Source organism: Lepisma saccharinum, chromosome 16 (assembly GCF_977018435.1).
Source record: "Lepisma saccharinum chromosome 16, izLepSacc3.1, whole genome shotgun sequence".
NCBI lineage: Eukaryota > Metazoa > Arthropoda > Insecta > Zygentoma > Lepismatidae > Lepisma > Lepisma saccharinum.
In genome coordinates this window covers 8,156,157-8,174,400 of record NC_139244.1, presented here as the reverse complement: position 1 = coordinate 8,174,400, position 18,244 = coordinate 8,156,157, and the positions used below count along the sequence as shown (strand labels likewise).

General features: G+C 37.4%; 1 protein-coding gene across 2 annotated transcripts in view; it reads left to right on the top strand.

Moving 5' to 3' along the window:
• Positions 1 to 13,948, top strand: part of Sec23 (transport protein Sec23) — a 39,052-nt gene extending 25,104 nt beyond the window's left edge. Inside the window, exons 13-17 of one of the 2 annotated variants that reach the window (XM_083137659.1) lie at positions 564 to 738; positions 1,669 to 1,824; positions 3,432 to 3,497; positions 6,125 to 6,148; positions 13,424 to 13,948. In XM_083137659.1, the coding sequence (XP_082993785.1) occupies positions 564 to 738; positions 1,669 to 1,824; positions 3,432 to 3,497; positions 6,125 to 6,148; positions 13,424 to 13,513 (511 nt within the window). In that variant the 3' untranslated portion in view covers positions 13,514 to 13,948. The remainder of the gene's footprint in view (positions 1 to 563; positions 739 to 1,668; positions 1,825 to 3,431; positions 3,498 to 6,124; positions 6,149 to 13,423) is intronic. The other variant, XM_083137660.1, reaches the window with a different exon arrangement.
• The last annotated feature ends 4,296 nt before the right edge of the window (positions 13,949 to 18,244 follow it).

Sequence of the window (18,244 nt, the reverse complement as noted above, 5' to 3'; positions counted from 1 at the left end):
CGGTGACAGCATAAAAACTCCGATGGAAGTCTTCACTGGTTAAAAATTCCCTGTGTTAAAAACAAAAACCACAACTAAAACAAAAATTGAAGACCTATTACAGTCCCCTAGTGACTTCCGTCAGTGTTGGGTAAAACACACGGACTGTGAGCACTCCTATCCTTCGTGGAAGGTGAAATTTCCCCTCCAGCGTTCCCCTCTTACAATCGTATACGTCACCATTCCAAGGTGAAAACTCTCTCTTCTTCGACGGCCTTCACAACCTCGGGAGTGACATGAAAACCCATTTTAGTGTCTGTATTTACCGCTTTATCCCACTTTTTAAGAAAAGCGAAGTAAAATAAATCAAATTAAATCAATAAAAAACATGAAAAGTGGAATTACGCCACTTGTGCTCTGAACCCCTCATATATTTGGAAGTTTTTGTTTCCATTATCACATGTCAAGGATCCAAAGCTGCAGAATTGGTGCATATTTTTGTGTGCCTGCAAAATACCGTTGTGTTGTGTATATTCCTGTTTCAATAACTTCAAGATATATGAACTGTAAATGTATATTTAAAGGCACATGCTGATGAGGGAGGACCTCACGCAGTCCTTGGTGATGATTCAACCAGTCCTCTACAGCTACAGCTTCAACGGACCCCCGGAACCTGTTCTACTAGACACCAGCAGCATTCAGCCAGACAGGATTCTCCTCATGGACACTTTCTTCCAGATCCTCATTTTCCATGGAGAGGTGAGTTGACTGTAATCAATAACTTTCTTCATTTTTTGTTTCATCTAATAGTTTTGCATAAATTTAGTCTTTCTGTATTTAAATACTGGTGAACCAGAGTTTTATATTAACAGGTTTCCCACCTAAACCTTGCCTTAACCCTTGTGCCATGAAACTTTTCCTCTGCTCCCTATTCTCTCTCTTCTGATCTCCCCAGCTATATTCCTTAATGGGTCTCGCGTATCAGACAAAACTCGAACACCTATTTGGTCAAGCCTTGCCTTTCATCTTCTGTCGCCAGGCAAATATTGCTGTGTATTGCACCTCCCCCACCTCTCTCTCTCTCTCTATCTATCTCTATCTCTATACCAGTTAAGAAGGAGGAAGTATTAATTTTTTTCCTGTGAAATTTGTGCCATTCTTTTAAAAAAAACCATATCAGTGTGTGATGTTACCAGTATTTTATCAGCATCTTTAAAAATTTTACAATGGTTTATTCCTAAACGCATGGGCATAAAATTATGTGGGTGGCAGAAGTTCGCACTGTTGCTATGTTTGAGGTTTCAAATCAGTCCGACGTGTAGACATGGGACTCCATTTCTGGCACCTGCAACGAACTTTCAATTCACACGATCACCAGCTCTGTATTGAATGGGACTTGAAAGTTCCCTGGAGAGAGGTCTGTCTGATGCTCGAACTAGGCAATGCAGCCTGGTTGACGTTGCCACACAGTGCGTGGGAACCAGCAAGTTTTGTCCCGCTCTCCCTTTCCTTTTCCCATATGTGGCACCAGTGCCATTATGCCCAGCTGCCTATTTTCATGGCCGTGTGTTAATAATTGTTTATGTAGACTAAAGATGAAAAACATAATTATGAAACAAGTACTCTATGTTTTAAATGTGTCAAGATTTTTAAAAATTCCCGTGTAATTTTAATCATATGTGTTTGCAGACTATAGCACAGTGGAGATCACTAGGATATCAGGATATGCCAGAGTATGAGAACTTCCGGCAGCTTCTTCAGGCCCCTGTGGATGATGCCCAAGACATCTTGCAGAGCAGGTTCCCTATGCCCCGGTATATTGATACAGAACAAGGAGGATCTCAGGTAACCATTCTAAAAGATTTTTTTTTCAGCATGCTAAATATCTGATGTATTAGTTCAAAACAAGTCGTTCATGTCATCGCTACTTATTTCTTTTAAAAATCAGATCAAGATCAGCAAATTTGTCAGGTATGGTAAGCAATACAATAAATTTTACTCGCCTCTGCAATTTGTAAGGTTGTAATTGTATATCTTGCCAAGGTCATTTGGCTTCTTCAGCAATAGATTTCGACCAGGGGCATCGGGTTCATATCCAAGCCTGCATATGGGTGTTCTTTGTGGGCATTTCATCATCAATTTTTTATCATGTCATCACTCATCCTCATCATCAGTAGCCGTAATTGGGAAAAAAATTATGATAAATAACAAAAATTTTAAAAATCACCAAGTTTCTTATTTTCCCCCCGGAACTATACCTTCACCCATGAGTGTATTTAAGGGGGGGTTCAACATGTCCAACTCCCCCCCTTAGGTTCAGTAAAATTACCAGATTACCTGTGCTATGCGCTATTCACAGAGACTTGTTCGTAAAAATTTCTTCAGACTTATTTTGTTCTCGTAAAATATAAGCGTATAGAACGGGATACGGATGAGAAGGAAATTAATTCCACACACCAGATGGGACTGCAAAGCAAATGCCTGCAATTTCCTGATAGTTTTTGAATTTCTATGGAAAATACTCAGAAAACTCCTCATATTTCACAAATTCTATAATTCCACATGTAATTTCTGCCCGAAGCAGTTGCTTGTGAACTTATAGCACAAAGATTATAATTTCATTAGAAGTTCCCGATATGGTTTGTACCATTCAAGATTTAAGTATTCCTCAGGTTCTAATTTTTTGTTTTTCTTGTATGTTCGCATTGCTTGCATTGTAGAATTATTTTGCTGCAGTTTACGGTTATTACAAGCATAAGAAAACAGTTTTTCGTTGTGACGTTTCAGGAGAACACACATAAATGTCTGATGAAGGGAGTGTGTGTTCTCCTGAAACTTCACAACGAAAAACTGTTTTCTTATGCTTGTAATAACCGTAACCTACAGGAAAATAATTCTAATTTTTTGATAATTTGAAATTTCCCAACTGTCAAAAGCCGATAAACCATTTTCAAACTTTAGATTGGAATGGGAAACTGTCCCTATTGGAGATTGTAACTGCATCTGGGCTAGCATCAGCTATTACTACTTCTACTCTCTCTGGGTTGAGTGAGTGTGGATATAGAAAAATATGTATCCCTGTATGATATGTATCATAATGTATCCCTGAAGAAACCAAGTGAAATTGGCAAAATATAGGCTGATACACCTTATGGCATGCCAAGGTGAATACCTTTTATTTTATTACAATGTTGGCTCAGTGTGAACATCATAATAGAGTAAAAAGTATTCATCTTTATACATAAGCTGACTAATGAAATCTAATAGTTCATGGAAATGAAATTCTATTTGTTTTATGAGTTCATTTTTAAATTTATGAACACATTATGAAATATAATTTTGAAACATTGCTTGTGTAGGTTTAAAAATTATTAAGTGTGACAAGCAAGTATTTTACTTCCAGGATGTTGCAGCGTAGAATGATGTATTCATTGTGAATTTTTCCTTTCCAGGCGAGATTCTTGCTGTCTAAGGTCAATCCATCCCAGACACACAACAATATGTATGCTTATGGTGGGGTAAGTTTGAAATGTTTTGACTTCCGTTTTTGTTACATTAGCATTCTTGTTGAAATTCCAACCTTCTAAGGTAAGGCTTAAAAAAAATAATAAGTACGAATTGCAAATGCCAATGTGAATTAGGGCCTCCTCGATGGCGCAGTGGTAGCGTCGTTGCCTTGTAATCAAGGGATCCCGGGTTCGATACCCGGTGGAGGCACATGGTGGTTCGGATCCTACTTTAAACTGTAGGTACAGTCCCAATTAGCCTTACTGTGCACAAAGTGGACTTAAAACACCAAGTCAAACCAAAACCAAGCCAATGTGAATTATAAATGACTAGCATAAAACTCTTATATCATAAACTACAGTATTTTATTTTACATGTTCACACGAGAGTTAAAACAAAATTTTAGAGGATCATTATAGAGTAATGCCAAAGGATGAACCGAATGGTAAAGCGAAGTTGTACCACAATTACTGAAAGAATGCCAAGAGACCCCTCGTCATTAGGAATATTGGGCAAATATTCTCAAATATAAGTTCAAATTTTACCTCTTTGTGACCCATATGAGACAGTAGAACCTTATGTTACTCGGTATTTCACATTTTACCCCTTATTACGTATATCCTTCCTAATTCTAAAAGAAACAAATTGTTATATAATTGTCTCAGATTATATATATTCCTGCATTAAAAGATCTGTAACTCCATTCCCATGAAAAATATGGAATTGAAGTTCCACTGAAAGAAAGAAATAGAAGAAATGAAAAAAAGCACAATTTCCAGGAAAGTAAAAACGGGTAAAGGTAGTAATCTAGATTGAATTTACTAAGAGCATACCAATTACATTTAGTGGAGCATGAAATTTTCCCATTTTCATGGGTTCTCAGGTGTAAATGCAAGTGTTTATTTCCATAATACAGTAGAACCCTGATTTTTTGTTCCCCGGTTTTACATTTTCTCGCACTACACATTCAATTTTCATGGTCCCAATAGAACAAAATGCTATAAAATTTTCCTCGATTTTACATTTTCCCGCACAAGTTGTTTCACTTTGCTCCCCCTGAAAAACGTAAAATCGAGGTTCCACTGTACCTTGTAAAAGATTCATACTGTCAACTGGAGGGAAGAGTCAAAATGTACCGTACAAGCACACAAAATGTTATGCTAATAGCATGAATTTGTCATTACTGTTATGCATGTTATTAATATTTTTTTTTTAAATTGCTGTGTTTTCTGATGCTTTTTCTTAAGGGCGTGTGTATTTTAACTGATTACTTTTATTTTATATTAACTTATTTTAAAAAATTGCTAGCTTTGGTAGAGGTTCTTACTTAACCAAAAAGACGTTGGCTAACTTCTGTTTCCATTAAATCCCTAACTGTAATAGAATTATACTTGTGGCTAAGATATAGTGTGTATATTTCTCACAAGAGTTAGGATGCATAGATTTAAAATCAACATTATAATAATACAATACTTTTAGTGGCTGGTCTGTTACAAGTACATATTATAATGTGCATGTTTCCGCCAAGATAAGTAAAGGCAAGGGTTAATTCAGTTCTGGGAATGAAAACTGTAGCTTTGATGACACTGTCTGTTACAACTATGATTTTTCTGATAGCATTGTAACAATGTGGTAAAAACTAATCCTGCATTGGATATCTAGAGAATAAGTAGGTGTTACTCTATGATATTTCATTTTCCATGCACCAAGAAAGTTCATATTTATGAAAAGAAAAGCAAATTTCTGCTGTGCATGATATGCTCCAAGCCAATCATGTGAATATCTTAGGTATAAGGTAATGTAATTCACAAAACTTTTTTTTCTCAATTTTAATTTTGGGAAATGCATGTTTATTGGATTTATAATACAGTTATTTCATTAGTTTGTAGTTTGGTTTTGGATGTAGCTTGCTATTTTATTTTCATCCCTGATATTGATGTGGATCAATCTTGTATTTACATATACTTCTATTGCATTGAATTTCTTGAAACCACTTTTCAATTGTTGAACATTGTAGTGAGTGGATGTAGTATGGAAGTATAGTTATGGAGAACTTAACTCGATTGCATGTGAAGAGGCACTTCTGCCAATCAGAATTAGAAGTTACAGGGTGTTCAGCCTAAGAGCATGCCAATTACAGTTTTAAATGCAAAGTAGACCTATACACTTATGCAAAAATACAAATAATATGCCTTCGTGCTGAACTGTTGTAACAATAGTGTGTTCAATATATGTACATAACTTTCTACACTATAAACTGTAGATAATGCATATCTTATCATGATTATTGGCACAGAAAAACATGTGAAAAGGAACATGTTGCCTAATGGTAAGCAGTATAAAGTAACGTGTAGGTTTTACTTACCAAAATACTTCGTGCACTTGTAGTAACATTTTAAGTTGCTTGATTGTACGGTGTTGAAGATAAAACATGTATTTGCAAATGGCATGATTGTAAGGTATCAGTTTTTTGTAGTTTCTAACATAGCATTCGTTTGTGTATTAGATATAAATTTTATGTTTGTTTTTTTGTTATGGTTTGTTTTATGATTTTGTTTGTTTGGTAGCTAGTACGTATATAAATTGCAGTATTTTTGTTTGATTGACGTTTAATATATTTTCCCTTTTCCTTCCCCAGCAATCGATGCCGGTCCCTCATGCGGTAGTGTTACTTTTCATTATATTTCTTTCTGGTGGTGGAGGTAGATGTACTGCTTTGTGTTCTTATGGCCTAGAAGGTGGTTGTAGGGTGATACTTCCTAAGTAAAGTTCATTGCATTAATTATTTGTAGTGGTTAAGAAATCACTTTTGTAAAGGTGCCACGTTGGCACAAAAAATTTGAAAAACAGAACCAAATTTAAAACTAATTGTCACCATGAAGTTGCCATCCTCTGTGTTGGGAGTGGTTACCACAGTGGGTACTCGTGGAGTGCACATTGTACAGTGGTTCGGATCCCACTTCAAAACTGTAGGTCCAGTCCCGATCAAGAACCGCTGTGGTCTAGTTGCTAAGTCATCTGACTGTCATGCCGGAGACCTGGGGTGACTGATCTAAGGTTGGAATTTTTCCAGCCTTGTCCCCGCACAAAGCAGCTCTGGGGCTCACCCAGCCTCAAATCAATGGGTACCTGATGCATGGGGGGTAAAGGTGGCTGGAGCATGGTGCTGATCACATCAGGTTCAAAATGGCCACGATCGAGAATGTGTGGCGCTCTACCCCACACTTTCCGTAAATGTGCCTTCATGGCATGGTGCTATATGCATGGGGAACTTTACCTTTACTAGTCCCGATTAACCTATCTGTGCATAAAGTGCATTTAAAACCCAACACAAAATAAACAAATCACTGCCCCCCCCCCAATTTGAATCCCAGCCTTGCATAAGTGTTCTTTGTGAGTGTGTCTTCATCAATTTCATCACTCATCCTCATTGTTTTGATTAGCCAAGAGTGGCAGAATAGCAACATAAAATAAACCAAATTTTTAAAAAAAAATAGTCACCATGAATCGTCACAAGTTTCACCACAAGTTGTGTTAAAGCAATGGGCTACAGTTTCATATCACTACATACCGTGCATCCATTTCGATCTGCAGCCGAGAGATCGGGAGAAACGTGGCGGGCGGCGCTGACGGAGGTGCCGACATTTGCGGCCTGTAATGCCCGCATATTTTTATGGACATATGCAGACATTTATATAAATATTGCAAAACTAACACTAACCTGTGTTATAAGAGTTGTTCAAAGTGATGGCCACCTACACGCCTGGGAATTTCTGTACAAATTGCCTACACACGTCTCGACACGAGTCTGTTTTCACGTAAGTGTCATACATAAAAATTCTTTGTTCTAACGTGAACCTTGCGGCTGGCATTTCAATCGTCTGACTGACACAACACACATACACACTGCAATAACGCAAACAAGTAACGGCAAGTAACCAAGAATAACACTCTTACACACAGTATGAAATTAACACGCTCTTGGTTTACATCTGCCTGCCACTATATTCACAGCTCTGTAGTCGCGAAGGAACAAAAAACTTGAGCTAGGAGATTTCGGATTGCAAGGAAGCTCACGAACACCATTAGCTTTTAACGGTTCGCCTGCAGCGTAATCTTGATACAGTGTTGCACATTCGAAACCTCCAAACGATCCCCATCGACACAAAACTCTTTCAAGGATATAAACTTCAGCAGGACGTTACTGGTCAAAACTATGATTAAAATGTTTTACAGAGTATTATCTGTGGCTCTTAATATAATTTCTAAAGCTTATTTATTTGTGTATATAAGGGTGGAACTTGGAAGAATTACAGAAGAACTTTTGCGTGTTATAACACAGGTTAGTGCTCGTTTTGCAAGATGTCCACAAAAATAAGCGGGCATTACAGGCCTCAAATGTCGGCATCTCCGTCAGCGCCGCCCGCTACGTTTCTTCCGATCTCTCGGCTGCAGATTGAAATGGACGCACTGTATTTATTTCAGTTATGTGAAAATACCCTTGAATATTGAGAATAAAAGTGTAGGGTCGAGCGAATACTGATACCGATGTATTGCTATCAGCTGATATCAGTGGTGCAATACCAGACAATATTTTTCCTATATTTTGGGGAAAAGGAGAAAAGAAAACACTAAACTGCTAAACTCCATGCCAAAAGAGTTTTGAGGGCAAGACAGCTTCCCATTGAGTCCCATCACCACTATTTTTTTTTTCTTAAGCACTGCAAATATTTTCTTTAAGGAATGCATTGTGGTAAATTAATTTTTTTTTATTATTATTGGTAGTTTCAACATATGCATATGTATGTATTTCCCTGATGGTTTTATTCAGAAAAGTATTAATTTCAAAGGTCTGCTTCGTTAGTTATTTTCTTGAAATGTAGTTAACCTTTGAAATCGGTAGTTTTCTTATTATAAGCAGCACAGAAAGAGAATTTGTTTCTTTTTATACACACACAGTCTTCATTGCAGAAATTAAAAATATATTAATAATTGGACGTAAGTGAGTTACTAACTTTTTTTACGAAACTTACTGTAGAGTCTCTATTAATTTCCTAGTTCCCAAGTGGATGTTGGCAGAGGCCACCGAAATTAATAGAACCTCTACAATTAAGTTTCACAGAAAAAATTAGTAACTCACGTCTAATTATTATTAATAATCTTATTATTTTTCTTATATTCCCCAAACATGAAGTAATGTATATTGATATTAATATCAAGACATATATATTGGTATTTTGCAAAGATAAGTTTTCATGATCATGGCACAATAAATACAGTACGTTAAAATTTGCAATAATATAATTTAAACACATGAGGAGTTGCATCAGTAAAAATTTGAATTAGAGTTCAACAGCTAGTGATACTGTACATACATATGCATGCTTTTGTACATATTTTATATTCAGATTTCAACATACCAACCTACAACTGCCTTCTAAAAATAGCACTTGCCTTTGCAGCACTACCACTGAAAATGTAATATGCTTTTGTTCTGTTTTCTGCAATACATGTGATTTCTGCACTTTACATATATCTTCTCCCATTCCCTGTTTTAATGTTTGTTGAGAGAGGTTTGTCATATATTTCTCTTCATGTTAGGCAAATGGTGTTTGTTGTATATAGTAAGGTATGTTTTTCTTTGTGTGTATGCTAAGGTTTCAACGAGGAAGATGGCATGTTGACATTGAGTACCCAAAGTGACATTGATTGCATTTTCCTAGCCTGTCTTTCACACTAAAACAATTATTTTTCATTTTCAACTAAAAAATTGTAGTATTGAGGGTAAAAGGTTTATTTGTTAATTTCCTTTTATATTTAAGGAAAGTACCGTATTTACGCGTGTATAATGCGCACTCTGGTTTTGGATGGGTAAAAGTGACAAAAAATTATATCTTGTATATAATGCACAGTACAATCCAGTTTCAAGAAATGGCTTTCTTAGTTGTAGGTCGTAAAGCTGTTGCTATGCTGATCAAGAGTGAATGACATCATACCTATTCAATTGCTCATTCCTTCTTTTTCAAAATATATACTTTTTCTCTCCGTGACTAATGTAACATTTATACGAGGCACATTCAGGACCTTCCACAAAGCAGTTAGCAGCACAAGATTTCTTCCATTAAGGAATTTACACATTCCATGTATTTGGCCAGTAATACATTTTAATTTTTATTATCTTTTTTCTTATGTCTTCTTTCATCCAAAGTGCCATAAAAATCAGAACGTTCCTTCATTTTGTGATGAACTTATTTCAACCACATTTCACATTAGTGTTGTTATCTTGAATGGAATACTGTTTCCATATTCAGAAACTGCAGGATTCAAGCTTTACAACGATATGTAACATGATAGGGTTCCGTAAACCTGAAAAATCAATGCAAGTGTCCCAAAATCATGGAACGACCCTGTGCAGTTTCATGTTGGCTGTCTGAATTATTTCGTGCATAATACGTGCCACAGTTTTTGGGGACCAAAATTTTGGAAAAAAGTGCGCATTATACATGAGTAAATACGGTATATTCATTGTCATATAGATAGGTTCCCAAGGTACAAATATGTGTATCGTACTCAGGTGTTTATTACAAGGAATGAAAGTATCAGATTTGAAGTCCTACCAAGAAAATAAAGGTTCAAAACCACACGTGTTAGATTTTATAATTTTTCAGGAGAACTGTCCAATGCTGTTTTCCATCAAAATTGTTTTTAAGTATCGGAATTTTGCAGATTCAGCAACAGGGTATGAGTTTCAGCCAATGTTCGCAGCCTTTCTCACAAAGCTTTCATCAAATTAAACAGTTCTACTAGGATTGATTTTTACACACAAGGTAGTAATACTCATTTTCATGTTTTAACATGGCAAACATCAAAATCCGAAAGACAATTCAGTTTAATTTCAGCAGTCACTAAATCTGATGAAAAGGCTGCAACAACATATCTAGTAACTGTAGAAAACGGAGCAGCAGCTTTAGAAAACACCAAAATTAATTCATCACGGATGCGGTAAACACAGTTTAAGAATTACTTATGTGGAATTTCGTATCCACGTTGCACAATTTAATGGTTATTTCTGATTAATTTTGAAGGCTTGCTGTCTGGATGCCGTACCCTTAGTGAATGAAGGCAGTGAGCCTTCTATAATGTAAACTAATCAGAAATAACCATTAAATTGTGCAACGCCGATATACGAAATTCCAAACCAAAATAAGTTTCAAGAACGATGCTCTTTTATTTTCAACATTTATTGCAGCAAAGCCGTATTTTTTTATGTAAACCTGTTAAACTGACAAATTAGAAAGAAACTTAATATTGTACACCAGGTGTACTGTAATAGTTATGAAACCTCTGTGTAAATATAATGTAATTTGTCCCATGATGATTTGCTCCTGTAGCGAAAATGTTAGGACACCCCTGTTTTATACTATCTTTCAATATTATCTCATTTATATTTTCCCATTTTATCCCATCACTTCAACTGTATACTGCAGTGTCTTGTATGAAATTGTATTATTGCCCTGCAATAACCTGCTCCGCTTGAGGCTTTGTAGGTAATGTTGCATTTAAAAATATTTTTCTTGCTTCATAATAATTCTTTTTCTCTCACTTTATCTAAAACAAATCCATTGTCATCTGGCTACACGTATTGTTTCAAAATGTTGTTATATCCTTAACACTTCACACTAGCATTTTCTACAGTGGAATCCCAATTTTACATTTTTCTGCATTATACATTCAATATTCATGGTCCCGACAGAGCAAAATATTATACAATGTTACTCAATTTTACATTTTCCCACATTTTAAGTTTTTTCCAGCTTGGTCCCCTGAAAAACGTAAAATCGAGCTTTTTCTGTATCGGATTGTCATATTATTGGTTATTTGCATGGGGAAATTTTAACAGCTGGTGTACTACTCTTTCAGTAGTCGATAAAACTTTCATAGGATGTGAAATTGTATGTACATGCACAAATGATAAATTTGTCAGGTGAGTACACCAGCTTTTGTATTATGAAAAACATAAAATCGAGGTTTCACTGTATACAGATTGTTAAAGAAGGTGATAGGTGCTTCGTGTATTGCTGCAAATGATAACTTGAAAGAGACAGACACATTTTCTGTTTGAATCAAAATTGAAACCTTACTAGAGACTTCTCCCTCCTACGATGAAAAGAAAAGATTTTCTCGAGCGACCGAGCAGGTGAGTTGTGGAAAAGATTCCGAGCTTTCAAGAACTAACGTCACTCTCATCTTCAGTGCAGTCCTGAGCATCAACCCGTTGTGTATACATTCGTGGAGGGGGTTTGCGGGTGAAGATGGCAGACGAATCGGGTGCCTTGTCTGCTACATCCACGGTGCTGGTCGACTATCGCAAGCTAAGCTAAGCTGGGTCCTGTTTGAGCCCCGTGTTGCGATTGAGATTCTCTTTTTCTCATGAATAGCTATTGCTTCTTTTATGATGCAGTCCTAGAAGTTTGAAGATTTGACTATAATTTCTGTGTTGCTGTCTGTCTTCTCAATTGCGACACGGGGCTCAAACTGCGGGTTGACACTCAGGACTGCACTTCAATCCTGGAGATGAGAGTGACGTAATCTCTTGAAAGCTTGGAATCTTTTCCACAACTCACCTGGTTGATAGCCCAAGAGAATCTCTTCATCATTCGTCGCCAGGAAAGATTCAAGACTTACTTCTTCGTCCTAGCTTGGCCAAATAATATGCTTGTGTATCATTCTATATTTTTGTGTGCTTTACATGTGTGAAAGAGCTTGTGCATAGCGCTGTGCATGCTCTTGTCATTGTTTCACTGTTGAAAATTGATCTGAAGTATTGCTTCAATAATGTGTACTAAAAATACATCAAATATAATCTAATTATATAATATATTAATACAGGGTGTCATAAAGTCCGAAACAAATGGGAGAACTTATGAACAACACATTTGCATAATGGAAAATATGCTCCACATGTCTACCACTAGTCTCAACACATTTTCTCAAACGTTTCAACATGTTTCCTTCAATCTTCTTTAAAATGTGAGGATCCAGATTAGCCATTGTGGCGGTTATCCTTTTTGACAATTTTCCTACTTATAGACTTCTTCAGATGTCTCCTCGTAAACTCTGTTGTCTTTCGTCAATGCCGTAGCTCACCTGAAATACTGCCGTTGGTTCAGACTCAATGGCTACTGTGTATAGTGTTTTAGCATAACCCTCATAACAACATGGTGGGAATATATATCAACTTTCTTAAAAACATGAAAGATATGATTTATAACACTGCAAAGGTTCAAGTATGTATATAGCATTCCCAAAAAACACAGAATAGCAAATTTCACTGTAACATCCACTCTTTTTTCTTGACAAGTCAATGCATATCATTATTTAACAGTAACATTGCTAATGATTAAAGACTAATGAAATGAACATCCCCCTATGCAATAAATGTTGCAAACTTGTTAGGAACCATAATAAATAATGTTTCCATTACAACTCTACTTCTGACTATTAGTGTGTTATTCTTCCACATACACTCGACATTTCAGTCAATATTACCTAAAAAAAACAATGATTTGAATGTGAATAACATTTTTCATGTGAAACTGAATTCCAGGTAAGTCATTAATTACTTTATTTCTTCAGTTCATGCAACCTCATTTTTATAATTAACAAAATGGTAAAAAAGTTTTATAAAATGCATCTTTTGTTATCATTATATGAAAGCAGCATTGCTTTTTCCCTTTTGTTTTTCTCTGGTCAAGGTTCAGACTTGTTGATCATGTTCACACTATTTGGTTTCAGAATATGAATATGTTATGTTTCTGAATTCTGAAACATGAAGTTTGGTGACTTTTATGTGTTGTTTATGCTTAAATAATCGTAAAAATTCCATCATAAGACGTAAGCCGGTTTTTTGTTTGAATTGCATATTTTCTGTTTCCAGGAGAGTGGTGCTCCAGTGTTAACAGACGATGTTAGCTTGCAAGTATTCATGGAGCATTTGAAGAAACTGGCTGTCTCTTCAACTGCATAGTTCACAACTTGATATACATATCAGTGACTTTTGTAATGAACTTGAACCAAGAATGTTTACATGATATTTTTCCGTATTGGCAGAATATTTATTTGCTCATTGTTACTGTGCATGTCAGTTTTATTCTTGCACATTTTATGTGATGGTACGTTCATCATCTAAGTCAGTTCATTGCATCATTTATGTTACGCAGCCATCCATCAACCATAATTGTTTATATATGTTTGTAAACACAAAAGATGCAATGAACTGACTTAGAATAAGAACGTATGTAATAATAAGAAACAAGTTTTCTTTCTCTCGGTTGATTATTATTATCCCTTGCATATGTAAAATGATTAAAGTATATTATATTACAGTTATGTATGGTATTGATAACTTATCCTTTATTTAAAACTATTCTGTAAATATTTCAAAATAAAATTGCTGTTAGAATTTGGTGTGAGTATTATCGCAAGCCTTTAAATCCATGTATGAATAAGCATGTTCCAGAAAAAACCAATGGAGAATCTGTTTGCATTATGTACATTAAATACTATATAGTTTACACTTCTTGATTTTTTATTATCCTTATTCTAATCTGGGGGCAAAGGCTAATTAGGACTTACTGTGTTCAGTTGAGATCCCTGATGAAACTGGTTTGCTGCCTACACCCAAAGCCCAAGAGCTTCATGCAGTGGATTTCTGTGAAGTAGACTTTTAATGAAGGAGTCGCAGGTTCAATGCCCAGTCTGGTTTGGATTCCACTTTAAAACTATAGGTACAGTCCTAATTGGCCTCTCTGAGTTAAAAGTGTACTTATAAACTCAAGCTTTCATCCATGTTGGATCCCCTGGAACTTTTCGAAGTGTGAAAAACAAAGCACTGTGCAGAAAGTAACGAAGTAAAGTACTGGACAAAACCACTTTTGTTCACTTGTACTCGTTTGAGTCTCCCACACACGAGCTTTTACACTGGAATATGATTTTAATGTGACAATCGTAGACACATATATGTAAATTATCCATCCTGCCAGTGTCAGCCTACAATCATATGTTTCATATACAGGGTGTTTCGTAAGTTCGTTTACAACACTTGGGAGGTGATTGTACGAGTGAAAATAAGGTGGAAAGTTCATTTAACAAAGTTCCGGAAACTGCTTTGTTGCCGAGTTATTGACGTTTGAAAATTGGGAAAATGATTTTCCGAAGTGAATAATGGCAAAATGGGTGGAGAGAAGTCGTCGGTGTTGGGCGGTCCACTAAGAAATTGGGTACGTTCTTGTCAAAAAATCATGCGGCAATGTTGTGCAATGTCAGCGCAAGGGATTCCCCAAAGAACGCGAACGAAGATGTTGACGGGAGTGGGGTGGGTGTGCGTTCTGCGTGAGCTGGTATCGACGAAAATTGGCATGTGTTGAATGGCACCAAAAAACAAAGTAAATTTCCTGAGCGAAGGGCACCATGACTTAAAAACGAAAAAAATGAACTGTCATAGGTTGCATACCCTGAAGGGCACATGGTATGCTTAATGGAGATGTGAAGGGAACCTCATCAAAGACTGTTTTCAAAGTGTCCACCATGTACTTCCAAGCAGAGGCGACAATGGCAAATCAAGGATTGTCTAGTGCGACCCAACAAACCCGGCGTTTCTGCTATCGATGCTGCAGCTACATTGTTACGGGAAACGAGGTCCTCGGCTGACACGACAGGTGTTTCGTAAACGAGGCGTTTCATCTCTCCCCAGAGGAAGAAATCCAAGGGCATAATATCAGGCAATCGAGGTGGCCATGGCACAGGCCCTCCCCTGCCAATGCACTGGTTGTGGAATACGGTATTGAGGAAATGGCGCATATTCCGATCGAAATGTGGGGGTGCACAATCATGTTGAAACCAGTCTGTCTCAGTGTCAAGGGCACGTCCTCTAGTAGTTCAGGCAAAACCTCACTGAGAAATGCTTGATAAGTGGGTCCACATAGGCGAACAGGGATAATGTACGGTCCAATCAAATAGTCATGCAGTATCCCGCACCACACATTCTCTGCAAATCTGTGCTGATGTGCCACTAGCAGTGCATGTGGATTTTCATGTTCCCACACATGACTGTTTTTACTATTGAACACACCAGTTTTCGTGAAGATAGCCTCATCAGTCCATAGTACCGTATTCTGAAAATTGGGGATAGTTTCAATTTGATGAACAAACCATTGGCAAAAGTTCTTACATGGGCCAAAGTCCCGAGGTAAAAGGTCTTGCACTTTCTTCAATTTGTACGGGTGCATCCCATTCTTCTGCCAGGACTCGCCACACATTCACATGGGAGGTGTTTTGTTCGTGGGCTAGTGCGTGCGTACTGGTGCCTGGATGATCCATCACTGCAGTTAGCATATCTTCCACAAACCGTCGTGTTCGCACACTTCGCGGTCGTCCAACTTCTCGACGAGGTGGCAACACTGATCCTGTTTCCCGAAGTCGAGTGTCTACAGTTTGAAATAAGGTGTGCGATGGTAACACCCTATTTGGAAAACGTGCTCCATACAGACGCCTTGCAGCACGGCTATTGCCTCGAGCCTCTCCATAAATCAGATGCATGTCCGCCAACTCTTGGGACGTGTATGCAGCCATCCCTTACACCAGGCTACAAGTGTTTATGGCCGTTAACACTAGTACACTTCACAGAACACGATGGGCTGTGGCTAAGAATTAACACGTAACACTGCTAGCTCAAATGTTTGTCCAACACTACTGTCCAAGAACCTCACGTCTTTCGATTCAACCGTGAATGTTTAACAACCTGCTGCTGGCACAGCACCTGAAGCACGAATGGCACAGACACGTGCGCTCCTTCAAGAGGAAACCTACACTGTTGGCGCCCCTAGCGGGAAATGTGGCACTTAACGTCAGATCACACGGACACCCATCTGGTCAGATCACACGGACACCCATCTGCCCTTCAGGCTATGCAACCTATGACAGTACATTTTTTACATTTTTAAGTCATGGTGCTCTTCGCTCAGGAAATTTTCTTTGTTTTTTGGTGCCATTCAACACATGCCAATTTTCGTCGATACCAGCTCACGCAGAACGCACACCCACCCCACTCCCGTCAACATCTTTGTTTGCATCCTTTGGGGAATCCCTTGCGCAGACATTGCACAACATTGCCGCGTGATTTTTTGACAAGAGCGTACCCAATTTCTTATTGGACCGCCCAACACCGACGACTTCTCTCCACCCATTTTGCCATTATTCACTTCGGAAAATCATTTTCCCACGTTTTCAAACGTCAATAACTCGGCAACAAAGCCGTTTCTGGAATTTCGTTACATGAACTTTCCACCTTATTTTCACTCGTACAATCACCTCCCAAGTGTTGTAAACGAACTTACGAAACACCCTGTATATGGGCTAAACTACATTTTAACATTGAGGTAATGGCTATTTATACTTAAGTTTCAATTTCACTGTGTCTTTCACCTCACGATCCATATTTGAAGGCCCTCTACTACAGACAAATTATACACGTATTGGGCTTTGAGCATATGTCACTAGTTTTACCTTTCCAAGCATTATTCGCTCAAGCGAAGAAGCTCTCAATTCCATACACTATCTAGCGTTCTGTGTGTGTGTGTAAACTATTTGGTGCTCAAGCAAAATGCTCTCCTTGCACACTAACTGGAAGTTACTGCACTTTTCTTCCCAAGGAAAACTTAGATTGTAAAAAGTTACCGAATCCTTTTTTTCCTATTCGGATGTCTGAAGGATACAATACAGGTGAACGGAAGATATATCAACAAAAGAAAGGGAAACCAAGTACTGCATCATGAAATGGGGTGCTTTTGAAAGCTAAGTGGCTATGTAAAGAGTTCTGAAGAAGATGATTGTATCAACTGATACAATAACTAAGTGGCTCCTATGCTGCTATAAATTGTCAGGTGCAATATCGAAGTGTATGGAGGTTGGTGTAAATGTATCTGCCCATTGGACTGTAAATATTAAAGGAATAAATAAAATTAAATGATGCAACTGTGCTCTACAGCCCAATTTAAATTTTCTTATGTTCATTTTTATATTTACAATTATAATTGGGTCAATCCATATGAAGTGGTACAGTGTGTCTCAAAAGTTTTAGGACAACGACATTTTAAACTAGGCAACCCAAATTACGTAAGGTGCTGGTGGGTTGCGTGTAGAGTTAGGCTCAATTTCAGGGTTGCCATATGCACAATAGATATTTATGAAATACGCGAAAGGAATAAAATCAAGTATTATTGTATAAAACTAAAAAAATATCAGTATTAGATTTGTCGCAAATAAGAAATACTTTCTGAAAGAAAGAAAATCGATTTTCTAGTATTTCATCGCTGATGAGTCTACACAAAGGAAAAGAGGGGAGAGGAAACGAAAAGGGACAACAACAACTGAGAGGAGAAAAGAGAGAGCGAAAGGGAAAGAGGAATAGTAAAGGCGGGAAGAAAAGATAGGACAGATCTGGATAGGAGAAGTTATGAGGAGAAAGGGAAAAGATGCGAGGAGAGATGAGGAAAATGGAGAAGATAGGAGAAGAGAAGAGGAGGTTTGAGAGGAGAGGAGGAGACGAGAAGAAAGAAGTTGAGTAGAGTAAAAGGGAGAACATGAGAAGAACGAAAAGAAGAAGAGAAGAGTGCAGTTGAGTCGGAAATCTAAGATAGGAGAGGAGATAAGAGGAGTGGAGAAGAATGGGACGGAGACAAGAGGCGAGAACGGGAAGGAA